Source organism: Thalassophryne amazonica, chromosome 1 (assembly GCF_902500255.1).
Source record: "Thalassophryne amazonica chromosome 1, fThaAma1.1, whole genome shotgun sequence".
NCBI lineage: Eukaryota > Metazoa > Chordata > Actinopteri > Batrachoidiformes > Batrachoididae > Thalassophryne > Thalassophryne amazonica.
In genome coordinates this window covers 129,112,942-129,128,643 of record NC_047103.1, presented here as the reverse complement: position 1 = coordinate 129,128,643, position 15,702 = coordinate 129,112,942, and the positions used below count along the sequence as shown (strand labels likewise).

Sequence of the window (15,702 nt, the reverse complement as noted above, 5' to 3'; positions counted from 1 at the left end):
CACGGACCTCCCATCACCTCCCCGCAGCTGAGTGCGCGTCCAATCAAGAGGCCACAGAAGCAGTTTGACAACCGAAAATCTAAAAAAAAAAAAAAAAAGTGGCCACTAAGTTGATGATTTTCCACTCGGAACCGGTTTGTTCGCGCGTAACGCTTATAAAAGCAGCTCGCGCCAGCCGGAGTCTGGAGAGCTGTCCGGACTGCAGCGCGCGTCCACATGTCCAGAAGCGTGCGTGTTTGGGGAGCAGGAGGCGGCAGGAGCCCCACGGGCAGTTTGATGGAGAGGCTGTCCGTGTACGTGGGCAGGAAGAGACAGCTGGAGAGACACAACCAGGAGCTGGAGGAGGAGATCACGGAGATCTTAACCAGGAGGGAAACTCCTGAGGAGCGTGACTGGGAGGAGGTGCAGAAACCGCTGGATGGTCTCAGGACCAAGGTCAGTCATCCCAGCAGCCTCTTCCTGGTCTAATTTTAAATTCATATGTAAATGTAAAGTCATATTTAATGAATTAATATTGGGATTGATGTGCTGATTATTCTTAAGGGCGTTAATCTGATTTAAAGCCACATTATGGTAGTGTGGCGACCTTCTGTGGACCTCAGTGTTGAGGGCCCCAGAACAGGCCAACAGGTTCACCCTGCACATAGCCGGCTTCCGCAGGCTGGGATGGCCCCGTGGAGTGTCTGGGTGGTTGTCATCCAGGACAACAAGAGTCAAATTGTTGTTATTAATAGCAATAATAATAAGAAGAAGAATAACAGGAGTAGAGGTAGTTTATTTGTTGTGCTTGTAATAATAATAGCAACAATAATTATATACAATAAAAATTATTCAATTACTAATACATTTTGATTAAAATTATACTATTATAGTATGTAGTTTTCATAATGTAGTAGTACACAGTATAAGGAGGAATTGTTTAATGTTTAATTGTTTAATGTTTAATTGTTTAATTTAATGTTTAATTGTTTATCACAATTGTGATATGTGTACAATTGTGATGTATATTGTTTTAGGATATTTATATTTTGTTGTGATTTGGCACTTTATAAGCCGATTAAATTGACATTGAATTGAAATTGAACATTTTATTGAGTTTTAAATTAAATAAATATGAAATTGGTCACTGGATCCTTAAACTTTGGACATAATAAACTCTACATGGTGGATCCTTGATCTCTGGACATAAATAGGAATAAACAAAATCTGTAGTTTTTGTCAAAAGCATTTCCTTTCAGACATTATTGCCGTAAATGTCTTTCCATATATCTGAGCTGAGCTCTTACAGCTGCTGTGCTTCACTTCAGGATGTCATTTGTAAAGAAATGCAGAATGTCTCATTTTGGGAGGAAAAAAAACGTTTTAGTCGATTGTAGTTTCTTGTCTGTATTACAATGTTTGTAAGAGGTGTCATTTTATTTAAAGCGGCAATTCGTTTTGAAGTTATTCCGACTGGACTCTGTCTCAGCAGAGAGCCGTGCAGCGTTTGGAGCTGTGTCAATGGAACGGAGGACGATTCTCGTTTCTTGACTGCAACAAGACAAGAGTCCCAGTTAGTGACTTTAATCCACACAAAAGTGACTCATGGTATTTTAATGGCTTTCAGAGGGTTTAAGAAGCAGACTTGCCGTTTCTGAAGAGCAGCGAATCAAAGAACCAACGAGCTAGTGGATCGAAGCATTGCTTCAATGGTTCATGGCTTCAAAGTGGAGTCGCACTGCAGAAATGGTTGATTACAGACCCGCTGCAGACCAAACCTTGAATATCCGACTTTATTTGTATGTCCGTATGACTCTGAAACTCAGAAAAATCCGTATAATTTACAGACTATAGGTTGACATGAAAACCACCGAAGCTGTGTTCACCGCGGGGACACGTTTGGCACTATTCGGGATTATTCAAGATTTTTTTTTTTACCGATGATGAACGATGCGTAAAAAAATTTGACCAATGCAACTGCATCGGTCCAAACCGGTCTCGATCCATGCCTGACTAAACACGGTCCGATTACATTCGCATTTGTCACAGGTCTTTTATTAGTGGAACAAGAACAACTTGTGGCCCAAAAGATTTTGTAACATTTGACATTTTGAACAGGTCTAATGTAAAAACATTCATTATTTGTTTTATATAACAGCTAAAATAGATCATTGTCATTTGATATTTTATTACTTTACAATCAACAGAAAAGGATTTTGGTGCATCACTGGTGCTTTAACATCAACAGTCCAACACAAACTTTAAATAGGAGTTCAAGATGTTCTCAGTCAACTTGGAAAAACAGTTAGCTAGCTAAAAATAATTCTGATGATGCAGTCTCTGATACTTCAAAATGAAGATTTTATGTACTTCCTCAGTCCTTCGAAAAATTGCGTCAGAAATTTGTCCAGGTTTTCATCCTAACAGCTCTTCATGCCCCCAGACAGCTTATGGCGTAGTGGATTTGGGTTGTTTTTTTGGTCTTTGTTAGAAGAAGTAGCACCATCAATTAGCTCGTTCAAATCATCGTCCATCAGTGAAACAAACTCCGCCATATTTAGCTAAACGTCGCCCCAGTAGTGTGTGCCTTACAGCATGCAATGGTACAAAACATATGGAACCACATTTGCACAGTAAATGGAACCATATTTGCATCCTAAATGCAACACAACACAAATGAGACAAATAATCCATGTCACGTGACATACAAATCATCAATCAAGTGACAAGGATACAATTAGCCATTATATAAACATTGATATTTATATTCTCAATTCACACGCCAATCCAACAGGGGTTGGTAAATAATCTATATATTAAAAGCGTGAGTGCGTGTGTGATTTTAATTAGTAAGTTGAATGTAATATAAATGTACATACGTCAAAAATATCTGGATGATGAGGGATTGGTATCGAGAACCGGTTCTTTTCGAGAATCATTAAAAATTGATTCGATCCACCGACATCAATAGCCTTTTTGCTTAGTGATTCCTTTATCGGTCCTTCAGAGCAGTCATTGTTTTTGAGGGTGTTTGTTGTAAAAATGATCATTTCTTTACGTTGACTGCAGACCCTGCAGCGGGTCTGTAATCAACCACTTCTGCAGCATGACTCTGCTTGAAGCTTGAACCAATGAAGCAGTGCTCCAATCCGCTGCTTCGTTGGTTCTCTGCTTCAATGCGTTTCAGAAGCGGCAAGTCCACTTCTTAAACCCTGTCAAAGCCATTTAAAGATGTCAATCATGAGTCACTTTTGTGAGGATTAAAGTCACTCACTGGGACTCTCAATTCTCGTTTCTTGCGGGCAAGAAACGAGAATCGTCCTCTGTTCCGTTTGCATAGCTCCAAATGCTAGACCGCCCTCTAGCGAGTCAAGTTATGGTCCGGTCAGAATTAATAACTTCAAAGCGAATTGCTGTTTTAAATCAAATGACACCTCTTTCCAGATGTTGAAATAAAAACAATGAACTACAATTAACCATAACGTTTTTTCCTCCCAAAATTAGACGTCCTGCGTTCTTTATGAATTACATCCTGACATGCAGTGCAGCTGGCAGCAAGAGCTCAGCTCAGAGGCTATGTATGGAGTTACATTTGTGCCATTAATGTCTGAAAGGAAATACTTTTGACAAAAACTACAGATTTTGTTTATTTCTATTTATGTCCAGAGATCAAGGATCCAGTGACCAATTTCATATTTATTTACGTTATGACTCAATAAAATGTTGTTGACATAGAAAACCTGTAAAGCTTACTTTTAGTACACAAAAAATTCACAAGAGGTGTTGATAAGGGAATTGATAAATAATTGGATCGATAAGCAGAATCGATAATGGCATCGATATAGATAAAATCTTATCAATACCCATCCCTATGGATGACATAAGAACGTGAAAACACATATTTCCTTTGTGGTCCATTTAAAAATCAAATGACAAAATAGAATAAAAATAATAATAATAGTGTGTATATGATAACAAGAACCTAAACAATTTATGAAGACAGTAAATTAACATAAAAAACACATAATTAACAAGAAATAAAAGGGTTAAGTTCTTCTAAAAACTGTTGGGGTTGCAGACCGAATGACCTCCCCCAAAATCGGTCCCCCTGCCTTCACTGCGCTTGCGTCATTAGCCGCGGTTCACTGATTATTACCTCGTTTCTGCTTAAAACTACACTCCAGTCATCATCTATCTCAGCAACAGATATCTGAAGCTTTTGTACAGCAATCATTTCCACATAAATTTAGCATTATTTCATCATAAAAGATGAAAGAAGCGATCAGAGCACCGTGGCTACACTAGCTGCTAACTGGTGCATTCACTGGGGGTCAGTCACTTCATAGCATCATGGAAGTTTCTGCTAAAATGGCCTAGTTTCTGCTTCAAACTGACTTTAGAATGATTTAAGAGGTGTTAACTTTATCATCTGATGGTTAATAATCCCATTAATCCATTTGATTTTTTGGGGGGAAGAGACTCTGTCTCAGACGTGCTGCTGTGGTCCAATGATGATGCATGCTCAGGGAAGCAAGGTGGACCAATTTTTAGGGTGGGGGGGCATTTGGTCTGCGACACCGCTCTAAAACATTCTGGACTCACACGCCATTCCAACTCATTCTAGAAACACCCTTGAAAAATGTGAGATACCTATTTTCTAAACACTACCCAATCTAGAGCCTGTGGATCCCCATGAGCAACACGCTAGTTTGTTTATATATATATATATATATATATACACTCAACAAAAATATAAACGCAAAACTTTTGGTTTTGCTCCCATTTTGTATGAGATGAACTGAAAGATCTAAAACTTTTTCCACATACACAATATCACCATTTCCCTCAAATATTGTTCACAAACCAGTCTAAATCTGTGATAGTGAGCACTTCTCCTTTGCTGAGATAATCCATCCCACCTCACAGGTGTGCCATATCAAGATGCTGATTAGACACCATGATTAGTGCACAGGTGTGCCTTAGACTGCCCACAATAAAAGGCCACTCTGAAAGGTGCAGTTTTGTTTTATTGGGGGGGGGGATACCAGTCAGTATCTGGTGTGACCACCATTTGCCTCATGCAGTGCAACACATCTCCTTCGCATAGAGTTGATCAGGTTGTCAGTTGTGGCCTGTGGAATGTTGGTCCACTCCTCTTCAATGGCTGTGCGAAGTTGCTGGATATTGGCAGGAACTGGTAAACGCTGTCGTATACGCCGGTCCAGAGCATCCCAAACATGCTCAATGGGTGACATGTCCGGTGAGTATGCCAGCCATGCAAGAACTGGGACATTTTCAGCTTCCAAGAATTGTGTACAGATCCTTGCAACATGGGGCCGTGCATTATCCTGCTGCAACATGAGGTGATGTTCTTGGATGTATGGCACAACAATGGGCCTCAGGATCTCATCACAGTATCTCTGTGCCTTCAAAATGCCATCAATAAAATGCACCTGTGTTCTTCGTCCATAACAGACGCCTGCCCATCCCATAACCCCACCTCCACCATGGGTCACTTGATCCACAACACTGACATCAGAAAACCGCTCACCCACACGACGCCACACACGCTGTCTGCCATATGCCCTGAACAGTGTGAACCGGGATTCATCCGTGAAGAGAACACCTCTCCAACGTGCCAAACGCCAGCGAATGTGAGCATTTGCCCACTCAAGTCGGTTACGACGACGAACTGGAGTCAGGCCGAGACCCCTGATGAGGACGACGGGCATGCAGATGAGCTTCCCTGAGACGGTTTCTGACAGTTTGTGCAGAAATTCTTTGGTTATGCAAACTGATTGTTTCAGCAGCTGTCCGAGTGGCTGGTCTCAGACGATCTTGGAGGTGAGCATGCTGGATGTGGAGGTTCTGGGCTGGTGTGGTTACACGTGGTCTGCGGATGTGAGGCTGGTTGGATGTACTGCCAAATTCTCTGAAACCCTTTGGAGATGGCTTATGGTAGAGAAATGAACATTCAATACACGAGCAACAGCTCTGGTTGACATTCCTGCTGTCAGCATGCCAATTGCACGCTCCCTCAAATCTTGCGACATCTGTGGCATTGTGCTGTGTGATAAAACTGCACCTTTCAGAGTGGCCTTTTATTGTGGGCAGTCTAAGGCACACCTGTGCATTAATCATGGTGTCTAATCAGCATCTTGATATGGCACACCTGTGAGGTGGGATGGATTATCTCAGCAAAGGAGAAGTGCTCACTATCACAGATTTAGACTGGTTCGTGAACAATATTTTAGGGAAATGGTGATATTGTGTATGTGGAAAAAGTTTTAGATCTTTGAGTTCATCTCATACAAAATGGGAGCAAAACCAAAAGTGTTGCGTTTATATTTTTGTTGAGTGTATATATATATACAGTAGTGTTCAGAATAATAGTAGTGCTATGTGACTAAAAAGATTAATCCAGGTTTTGAGTATATTTCTTACTGTTACATGGGAAACAAGGTACCATTAGATTCAGTAGACTCTCACAAATCCAACAAGACCAAGCATTCATGATATGCACACTCTTAAGGCTATGAAATTGGGCTATTAGTAAAAAAAAAGTAGAAAAGGGGGTGTTCACAATAATAGTAGTGTGGCATTCAGTCAGTGAGTTCATCAATTTTGTGGAACAAACAGGTGTGAATCAGGTGTCCCCTATTTAAGGATGAAGCCAGCACCTGTTGAACATGCTTTTCTCTTTGAAAGCCTGAGAAAATGGGACGTTCAAGACGTTGTTCAGAAGAACAGCGTAGTTTGATTAAAGAGTTGATTGGAGAGGGGGAAACTTATACGCAGGTGCAAAAAATTATAGGCTGTTCATCTACAATGATCTCCAATGCTTTAAAATGGACAAAAAAAAAAAAGCGACGCGTGGAAGAAAACGGAAAATAACCATCAAAATGGATAGAAGAATAACCAGAATGGCAAAGGCTCACCCACTGATCAGTTCCAGGATGATCAAAGACAGTCTGGAGTTACCTGTAAGTGCTGTGACAGTTAGAAGATGCCTGTGTGAAGCTAATTTATTTGCAAGAATCCCCCGCAAAGTCCCTCTGTTAAATAAAAGACATGTGCAGAAGAGGTTACAATTTGCCAAAGAACACATCAACTGGCCTAAAGTGAAATGGAGGAATATTTTGTGGACTGATGAGAGTAAAATTGTTCTTTTTGGGTCCAAAGGCCACAGACAGTTTGTGAGATGACCCCCAAACTCTGAATTCAAGCCACAGTTCAGAGTGAAGACAGTGAAGCATGGTGGTGCAAGCATCATGATATGGGCATGTTTCTCCTACTATGGTGTTGGGCCTATATATCGCATACCAGGTATCATGGATCAGTTTGGATATGTCAAAATACTTGAAGAGGTCATGTTGTCTTATGCTGAAGAGGACATGCCCTTGAAATGGGTGTTTCAACAAGACAATGACTCCAAGCACAGTAGTAAACGTGCAAAATCTTGGATCCAAACCAACAAAATTAATAGCTCGCAGATGTGAAGAAATCATGAAAAACTGTAGTTATACAACTAAATACTAGTTTAGTGATTCACAGGATTGCTAAAAAAACAGTTTGAACATAATAGTTTTGAGTTTGTAGCGTCAACAGCAGATGCTGCTATTACTGTGAACACCCCCTTTTGTACTTTTTTTTTTTACTAATAGCCCAATTTCATAACCTTAAGAGTGTGCATATCATGAATGCTTGGTCTTGTTGGATTTGTGAGAATCTACTGGCACCTTGTTTCCCATGTAACAATAAGAAATATACTCAAAACCTGGATTAAAACCTGGAATCTTTTTAGTCACATAGCACTACTATTATTCTGAACACTGCTGTATATATACCATCACTGAGCAATGTAAAACTGTTGTAAGTAAAAAAAAAGAAAGAAAAGAAAATCAAACCACAAAATCCACCAGTCTTTTGCTGTTGGATTAACATGAACATGCTGCTTTTAACCAAAATATTTTTTGTAAAAATGCAGTTGTCACTTATTGTACATTGAATGATGATAAGAATGAGATTGTGTTTTTTTTCCACACTGACTGTGTTTTTGTTTGGATTTTCATGTCATCTGGTTTCTAGTATGACTATCTTCTTATATTTGACCCCTCTAATGTAACCCTTTCATCTTGATGTGAAATTATTGCTTCAGGTCAGAGAGGTGACTTTGGAAAATAACAAGCTCCTGCTTCAAGTTGACAGCATCAAACAGGCCACTGCAGACCTTAAGACAAAGTGAGTGTCGCACATTAAATGATTTAAATGTCATTTGATGATGCAATTTTATCTCATTTGAAGGCAGATGGTATTAAAAATCAGGCATCACACAGAAATTAAAATCAAATAGGATGTTGGCAATGTAACAATGCTAATATTGCGTTCAGAACCTGGATGGTGATAGTTTTCAAATACAAGGGTACTCGGTTGAGTGTATACCTTTGTCAAGGTTGAACATTAGTGCTCATAAGGACCAAAAGAAAAAAATGTACAAGTAAATGCACATATTTGTCTGGATAAAACTATAAAACACTAAATATAACCCTTTTAAATATTCATGGCTCCACAATTATTTTGGAATAAACACAAATTTGAACACATTATATTCCAGGAAAGGTCTAACCTTTCTACCAACTGCCAACAGATGTGTAAGGCCCCTTCACACTTAACACTCCACACAGATGATCTGTGGCACACCCCACAGAAGATCTGTGGGGTGTGCCACAGGGATCGGTCTTGGGACCTGTTTTGTTCTCGTTGTATCTCCTTCCTCTCAGCAAGCTGATCCAGCAGTTCAGCGATGTGTCCTATCATTTGTATGCCGATGATCTGCAGCTGTACTGCTCTTTTAAGACAACTGAGCCACAGAAACTCTGCTCTCTCACAAATTGTTTGGCCAAAATTAAGGAATGGCTCACTGAGAACAGTCTGCAGTTAAATTCCAATAAGACTGAGACTCTGATTGTAGCACCAGGTAGTGCTGTACCTGGAATTAAGCAGCATCTCAGTAGCCTAAGCTGCACGGTCAAAAGCAGCCTGCGTAACCTGGGTATCATTTTGGATGGAGGGATGTCTTTGGAGCAGCACACAAATTACCTGGTTAAGAACTGTTTTTTCCAAATTCAGAACATCTCTAAGCTCCGTAAGATGGTGACTTTAAAAGAGCTTGAGATGATTGTTCATGCATTCGTCTCATCGCGTTTGGATTATTGTAGCAGTCTCTTCACCTGTCTGAATAAGAAGGAGTTGGCCCGCCTGCAGGTTGTGCAAAATTCTGCTGCGCGCCTGCTTACCCGCACCCGCAGGAGGGACCATATTACTCCTATTCTTAATACTTTGCATTGGCTGCCTGTCTCCTACAGGATTCATTACAAAATCCTGGTATTGACTTTTAGAGCTCTGCATGGACAGGCACCGGAGTACATCAGGGACCTGATCCAGCCTTATGCTTTCGCCAGGAGCCTCAGGTCATCCAATCAGAACCTGTTGATGGTTCCTCGGACCCGTTTTAAAACTTGCGGGGACAGATCTATTAAAGTGGTGGCGCCTAGCCTCTGGAATGAGCTTCCCTGTGCCCTTCATTCTCTGGATTGTATAGATACTTTTAGAAGGCAACTAAAGACGCATTTCTTTAAGTTAGCTTTTTAGCCTAATACACGTATTGTATTTTATTGTTTTCGTATGTTATTTTTAGGTACCACATTTGGCTGATCATTTCGTGCAGCCCCTCAACTGTGGTTCGAATGGTCCGACCTGCGTACGACATGCTGTACGAATGTTGCAACCACCGTCAGATGGCAGTATGACCTCTTCTTGACACCGTTCAATTGAGTTTCCAGTGCAACACGAATGTGGAGTGCATGTGCTGTGGCCTAATGGTTGTGCCGATTGCTGCACAAGGCGTTCGAGGCAGCTCTGATTTTTCACGACTGCCATTGAAATCCTCCATCGTGCGCCATGCGGCCTCATTCGTGTTATGTGTGAAGGGGCCTTAAAACACAACCTTTGTAATTCTGTCAGTGAGGCAACCAAAATGTATCATCTAGAGTTTTTAATGATTCCCCCCTGCCACACACATGCAGGCTGGAGGTTGAGCAGCAGGTGCAATGGATGATCGAACAAGACCTAGTGGGTTTGAAGAAGAACATAGATGAAATCAAGCTGAACCGCTCACACCTGCACAAACAGATTGAGTTTGTGAAGGAGGAGACGCTTCACTTCAAGAAAGAGCACAAACATGTGAGGCTGAAAACAATAAGTAAACAAATAAATAAACAAAAGTATTCACATAATTCAGCATGTGTATTTTACAAAGGATGAAAACTTCAAACTGCTCTCCTGTGAGTCTTTTAGGAGGTTGATAAGCTGCATGAGAAGATCAAGGACTTCCATGTGAAGGTGGAAGTGGATTCTCAGGATTCCGGCCTCAACAAGACCCACGTCCAGTGTGACAGACTGGTTAAGAAGAACATGAAGGAAGGTGATGATTGGTACCAGAAGAAGGTACGGTCTATTTTTGGCCTAACAAACACTGTTACTGTCTTCACCTCAGGGTTGATAGGTCATTTTTCCTTCAAACTTTAGCATCAGTTTTTACTTGATGACTTATAAGCACAGTGTCGTGGGAATCTGTAAAGGCCCAGTCCCACTGCCGTTTAGGAAGATTTGTGTATGAATTGCGCACAGAATTGGTTTATATTCACTAAACATCTGCAGTATTCTTGAAACATGCTTGTATGAGTTGGCCGACATCTGCACACGTCCGCAACTATCCGCAGAGGCACGTTTTTCCTTTGCCAGGATTTTGAGCTGCACAAAAGTTTAGTTGCGGATGACATCTGCCTTACATACACAATACATACTCAATCTATGCGCTGTATATCCGCTGATATCCGCAACTGACAGGGTATTGCGGCCTGGCAGCGGACTGGGGCAGTGGGTAAAATAGATATATAGCGTGCTTATCACATCCACATCACAAACTAAAAGTAATTTTAGCGAATGCATACAGATTAGCCACGAATAAAGCATTTGTATTACATCTGCTTTGCATCTGATTTGCAAACAATTTCTGAATGCATAACAAACACTTCACGTAAACCCAAAGTACTATATAAATGTGGCAGAAATCAACATATTTGCCAGTCCAGCTGTGGAGATGTACAGATGTAGTTATGGATCCCTAAAGACATAGTGTGAGAGTTGCTGCCATCCAACAACATACCAATCAACTTGTCCAAGTCCAGGAATGACTTCAACAGCAGCAGCTTCAGGGGGTGGGGTGGGAGACCTGGCCCTATCTGTTGCTGGAGGAGGTGGGGTGGGAGATGGAGCCCTCTCTTCTGCATCAGCAGCAGCCTTCTGCCTCTTCCTACCCTCCTTCTTTGACGTCGGTCGTGTAGACATGTCGCTGTGGTGTGAGTGCGCTTCTTTTATGATGCAGATGCCGCGCATGCGCAATACAACTGCTGTTTCCGCAAGACGTGCACAATGCATTCTCAATACATCTGTAATACTTCTGTGATAAACGCAATGCGTTTGATCCGTTTCCTCAATACATGCGTTATACATCCATGATTGTTCGTTATATAGCCGCTATACATTATATATCCGTAATTCATACTGAGAAATTTGTCATTTTTGGCCAGTTTTGTTGCGGACGACAATGAATGCCCAAAATTTGTATACTCAATTCATGCGCAATTAGTCCTCTCCCCACCGGGACCGGGCCATAAGGCCTTTACAGAGTCTGCAAGATAGTAAGAATGTGCACGGGGCAGCTTTGGAACTCCTTTTGCAGGATTGGGTTAAGGGCCAGTCATACGGAGCAGTGTGCATGTGCTGAGGTGTTCCTAAGTCCACACACAACTTAGGCTAATTGTGCTCCTATAAGACAGTATAGAAAACACAGACACACCCCTGACTATGCAAAGGTGTAGTTTTGGCAAGAGTGCATCAAGACACGGTGTGATCCTGCAGGGCAGCAAGAATCCTGTAAGATTTAGATAACATTCAAACTCAAGTTCTGTGAACTATCCATCCATCCATTTTCTTCCGCTTTATCCGGAGTCGGGTCACGGGGGCAGCACCTCAAGCAAAGCCGCCCAGATCTCCCGATCCACACACACCTCCTCCAGCTCCTCCGGGGGAACCCCAAGGCGTTCCCAAGCCAGCTGAGAGATGTAGTCCCTCCAGCGTGTCCTGGGTCTTCCCCGGGGCCTCCTCCCAGTGGGACGTGCCCGGAACACCTCTCCAGCAAGGTGTCCAGGGGGCATCCGGAAAAGATGCCCGAGCCACCTCAACTGACTCCTTTCGACGTGGAGGAGCAGCGGCTCGACTCCGAGCTCCTCCCGAGTGACCGAGCTCCTCACCCTATCTCTAAGGGAGCACCCAGCCACCCTGCGGAGGAAACTCATCTCGGCCGCTTGTACTCGCGATCTCGTTCTTTCGGTCATGAGCCAAATCTCATGACCATAGGTGAGGATCAGAACATAGATCGATCGGTAAATCGAGAGCTTTGCCCCCCTACTCAGCTCTCTCTTCACCACGACGGTCCGATACAGCGACCGCAACACTGCAGACGCTGCACCGATCCGTCTATCGATCTCACGCTCCATCCGTCCCTCACTCGTGAACAAGACCCCGAGATACTTAAACTCCTCCACTTGAGGCAAGGACACTCCACCGACCTGAAGAGGGCAAAGCACCTTTTTCTGGTCGAGAACCATGGCCTCGGATTTGGAGGTGCTGATCTTCATCCCGGACGCTTCACACTCGGCTGCAAACAGCCCCAGTGCACGCTGAAGGTCCTGATTTGATGAAGCCAACAGAACCACATTGTCCACAAACAGCAGAGACGAGATTCTGTGGTTCCCAAACCAGACTCCCTCTACACCCTGGCTGCGCCTAGAAATTGTGTCCATAAAAATAATGAACAGAACCGGTGACAAAGGGCAGCACTGGCGGAGGCCAACGTGCACTGGAAACAGGTTTGACTTACTACCGGCAATGCGAACCAAGCTCCTGCTGCGGTTGTACAGGGACCGGATAGCCCTTAGCAAAGGACCCCGGACCCCATACTCCCGGAGCACTCCCCACAGGGTGCGCCGAGGTTCGACCATCAGTCGAATTCTCCTCTCCAGTACTCTGGAATAGACCTTACCGGGGAGGCTGAGGAGTGTGATCCCCCTATAGTTGGAACACACCCCCTTCTTAAACAGAGGGACCACCACCCCGGTCTGCCAATCCAGAGGCACTGTCCCCGATCGCCACGCAATGTTGCAGAGGCGTGTCAGCCAAGACAGCCCCACAACATCCAGAGACTTAAGGTACTCAGGATGGATTTCATCCACCCCAGGAGCCTTGCCACTGAGGAGCTTTCTAACCACCTCGGTGACTTTGGCCTGGGTAATGGATGAGTCCGCCTCCGAGTTCCCAGTCTCTGCTTCCTCTTCGGAAGACGAGACGATGGGATTGAGGAGATCCTCGAAGTACTCCTTCCACCGCCTGACAACATCCCCAGTCAGGGTCAACAGCTCCCCACCCACACCGTAAACAGTGCTGGTGGAGAGCTGCTTCCGCCTCCTGAGGCGTCGGACGGTTTGCCAGAATCTCTTCGAGGCTGACCGATAGTCCTCCTCCATAGCCTCCCCGAACTCCTCCCAGACCCGAGTTTTTACCTATGCGACCGCACGGGCTGCAGCACGCTTGGCCTGCCGGTACCTGTCAGCTGCCTCTGGGGTCCCACCTACCAACAAAGATAAGTAGGACTCCTTCTTCAGCTTGATGGCATCCCTTACTTCCAGTGTCCACCACCGGGTTCGGGGATTGCCGCTGCGACAAGCACCAGAGACCTTGCGACCACAGCTACGAGCAGCCGCATCAACAATGGAGGTGGAGAACATGGTCCACTCGGACGCCATGTCTCCAACCTCCCCCGGGATCTGGGAGAAGCTCTCCCGGAGGTGGGAGTTGAAGACCTCGCTGACAGAGGGTTCCGCCAGTCGTTCCCAGCAGACCCTCACGATACGTTTGGGCCTGCCAGGTCTTACCGGCTTCCTACCCTCCCAGCGGATCCAACTCATCACCAGGTGGTGATCAGTCAACAGCTCTGCCCCTCTCTTCACTCGAGTGTCCGAGACACGTGGCCGAAGGTCAGATGATACGACTACAAAGTCGATCATCGACCTCCGGCTCAGGGTGTCCTGGTGCCACGTGCACTTATGGACACCCTTGTGCTCGAACATGGTGTTCGTGATGGACAAACTGTGACTAGCACAGAAGTCCAACAACTGAACACCACTCGGGTTTAGATAGGGGAGGCCGTGCTTCCCGATCACCCCCCTCCAGGTCTCACTGTTGCCGCCCACGTGGGCGTTGAAATCCCCCAGGAGAACAATGGAGTCCCCAGTCGGAGCACTATCTAGTACTCCTCCCAGGGACTCCAGGAAGGTCGGGTACTCTGCACTGCCGCTCGGCCCGTAGGCCGAGACAACGGTGAGAGACCTGTCCCCGACCCGAAGGCGTAGGGACGCGACCCTCTCGTTCACCAGAGTGAACTCCAACACTTGGTGACTGAGCTGGGGAGCAATAAGCAATGCAACCCCAGCTCTCCGCCTCTCCCTGTGGGCGATGCCAGAAAAATGAAGCGTCCAGCCCCTCTCCAGGAGTTGGGTACCAGAGCCCATAGAAGTCCAACAACTGAACACCACTCGGGTTTAGATAGGGGAGGCCGTGCTTCCCGATCACCCCCCTCCAGGTCTCACTGTTGCCGCCCACGTGGGCGTTGAAATCCCCCAGGAGAACAATGGAGTCCCCAGTCGGAGCACTATCTAGTACCCCTCCCAGGGACTCCAGGAAGGTCGGGTACTCTGCACTGCCGCTCGGCCCGTAGGCCGAGACAACGGTGAGAGACCTGTCCCCGACCCGAAGGCGTAGGGACGCGACCCTCTCGTTCACCGGAGTGAACTCCAACACTTGGTGACTGAGCTGGGGAGCAATAAGCAATGCGACCCCAGCTCTCCGCTTCTCCCTGTGGGCGATGCCAGAAAAATGAAGCGTCCAGCCCCTCTCCAGGAGTTGGGTACCAGAGCCCAAGCTGTGCGTGGAGGTGAGCCCGACTATCTCTAGTCGGTATCTCTCAACCTCCCGCACAAGCTCAGGCTCCTTCCCCCCTAGCGAGGTGACATTGCACGTCCCAACAGCCAGGGGCTGTGAGCATGGACCGGGCCGCCTTGCCACCCACCCTCGACCGCCACCCAATCCTCTCTGCACCCGACCCCCATGGCCCCCTTTGCAGGTGGTGAACTCACAGGAGGGCGGGCCTACGTCACTCTTTCGGGCTGAGCCCGGCCGGGCCCCATGGGCTAAGGCCCAACCACCAGGCGCTCGCGCGCGAGCCCCAACCCCAGGCCTGGCTCCAGGGTGGGACCCCGGCTCCACCATACCGGGCGACGTCACGGTCCTTGATCTTTTACTGGTCATGGAGGTTCTGAACTGCCCTTAGTCTGACCCGTCACCTAGGACCTGTTTGCCTTGGGAGACCCTACAGGGAGCACAAAGCCCCCGACAACATAGCTCCTGGGATCATCCGGGTACGCAAACTCCCCCACCACGATAAGGTGGCAGCTAGAAGGGGAGCTATACGAAAACCAATAGGACAAGATTCACAGAACTGAGACAGGAGTCTGGTAGTGGGTGGTGCACACGTCCATGATGAGG

At 45.4% G+C, this 15,702-nt stretch overlaps 1 protein-coding gene across 1 annotated transcript in view; it reads left to right on the top strand.

Annotated features, from left to right (window-relative positions):
• Positions 1 to 203: 203 nt before the first annotated feature.
• Positions 204 to 15,702, top strand: part of LOC117520380 (keratin, type I cytoskeletal 14-like) — a 30,715-nt gene continuing 15,216 nt past the window's right edge. The window contains exons 1-4 of the mRNA XM_034181731.1: positions 204 to 435; positions 8,138 to 8,220; positions 10,065 to 10,221; positions 10,336 to 10,485. Coding sequence (XP_034037622.1) covers positions 217 to 435; positions 8,138 to 8,220; positions 10,065 to 10,221; positions 10,336 to 10,485 — 609 coding nt within the window. The 5' untranslated portion in view covers positions 204 to 216. The remainder of the gene's footprint in view (positions 436 to 8,137; positions 8,221 to 10,064; positions 10,222 to 10,335; positions 10,486 to 15,702) is intronic.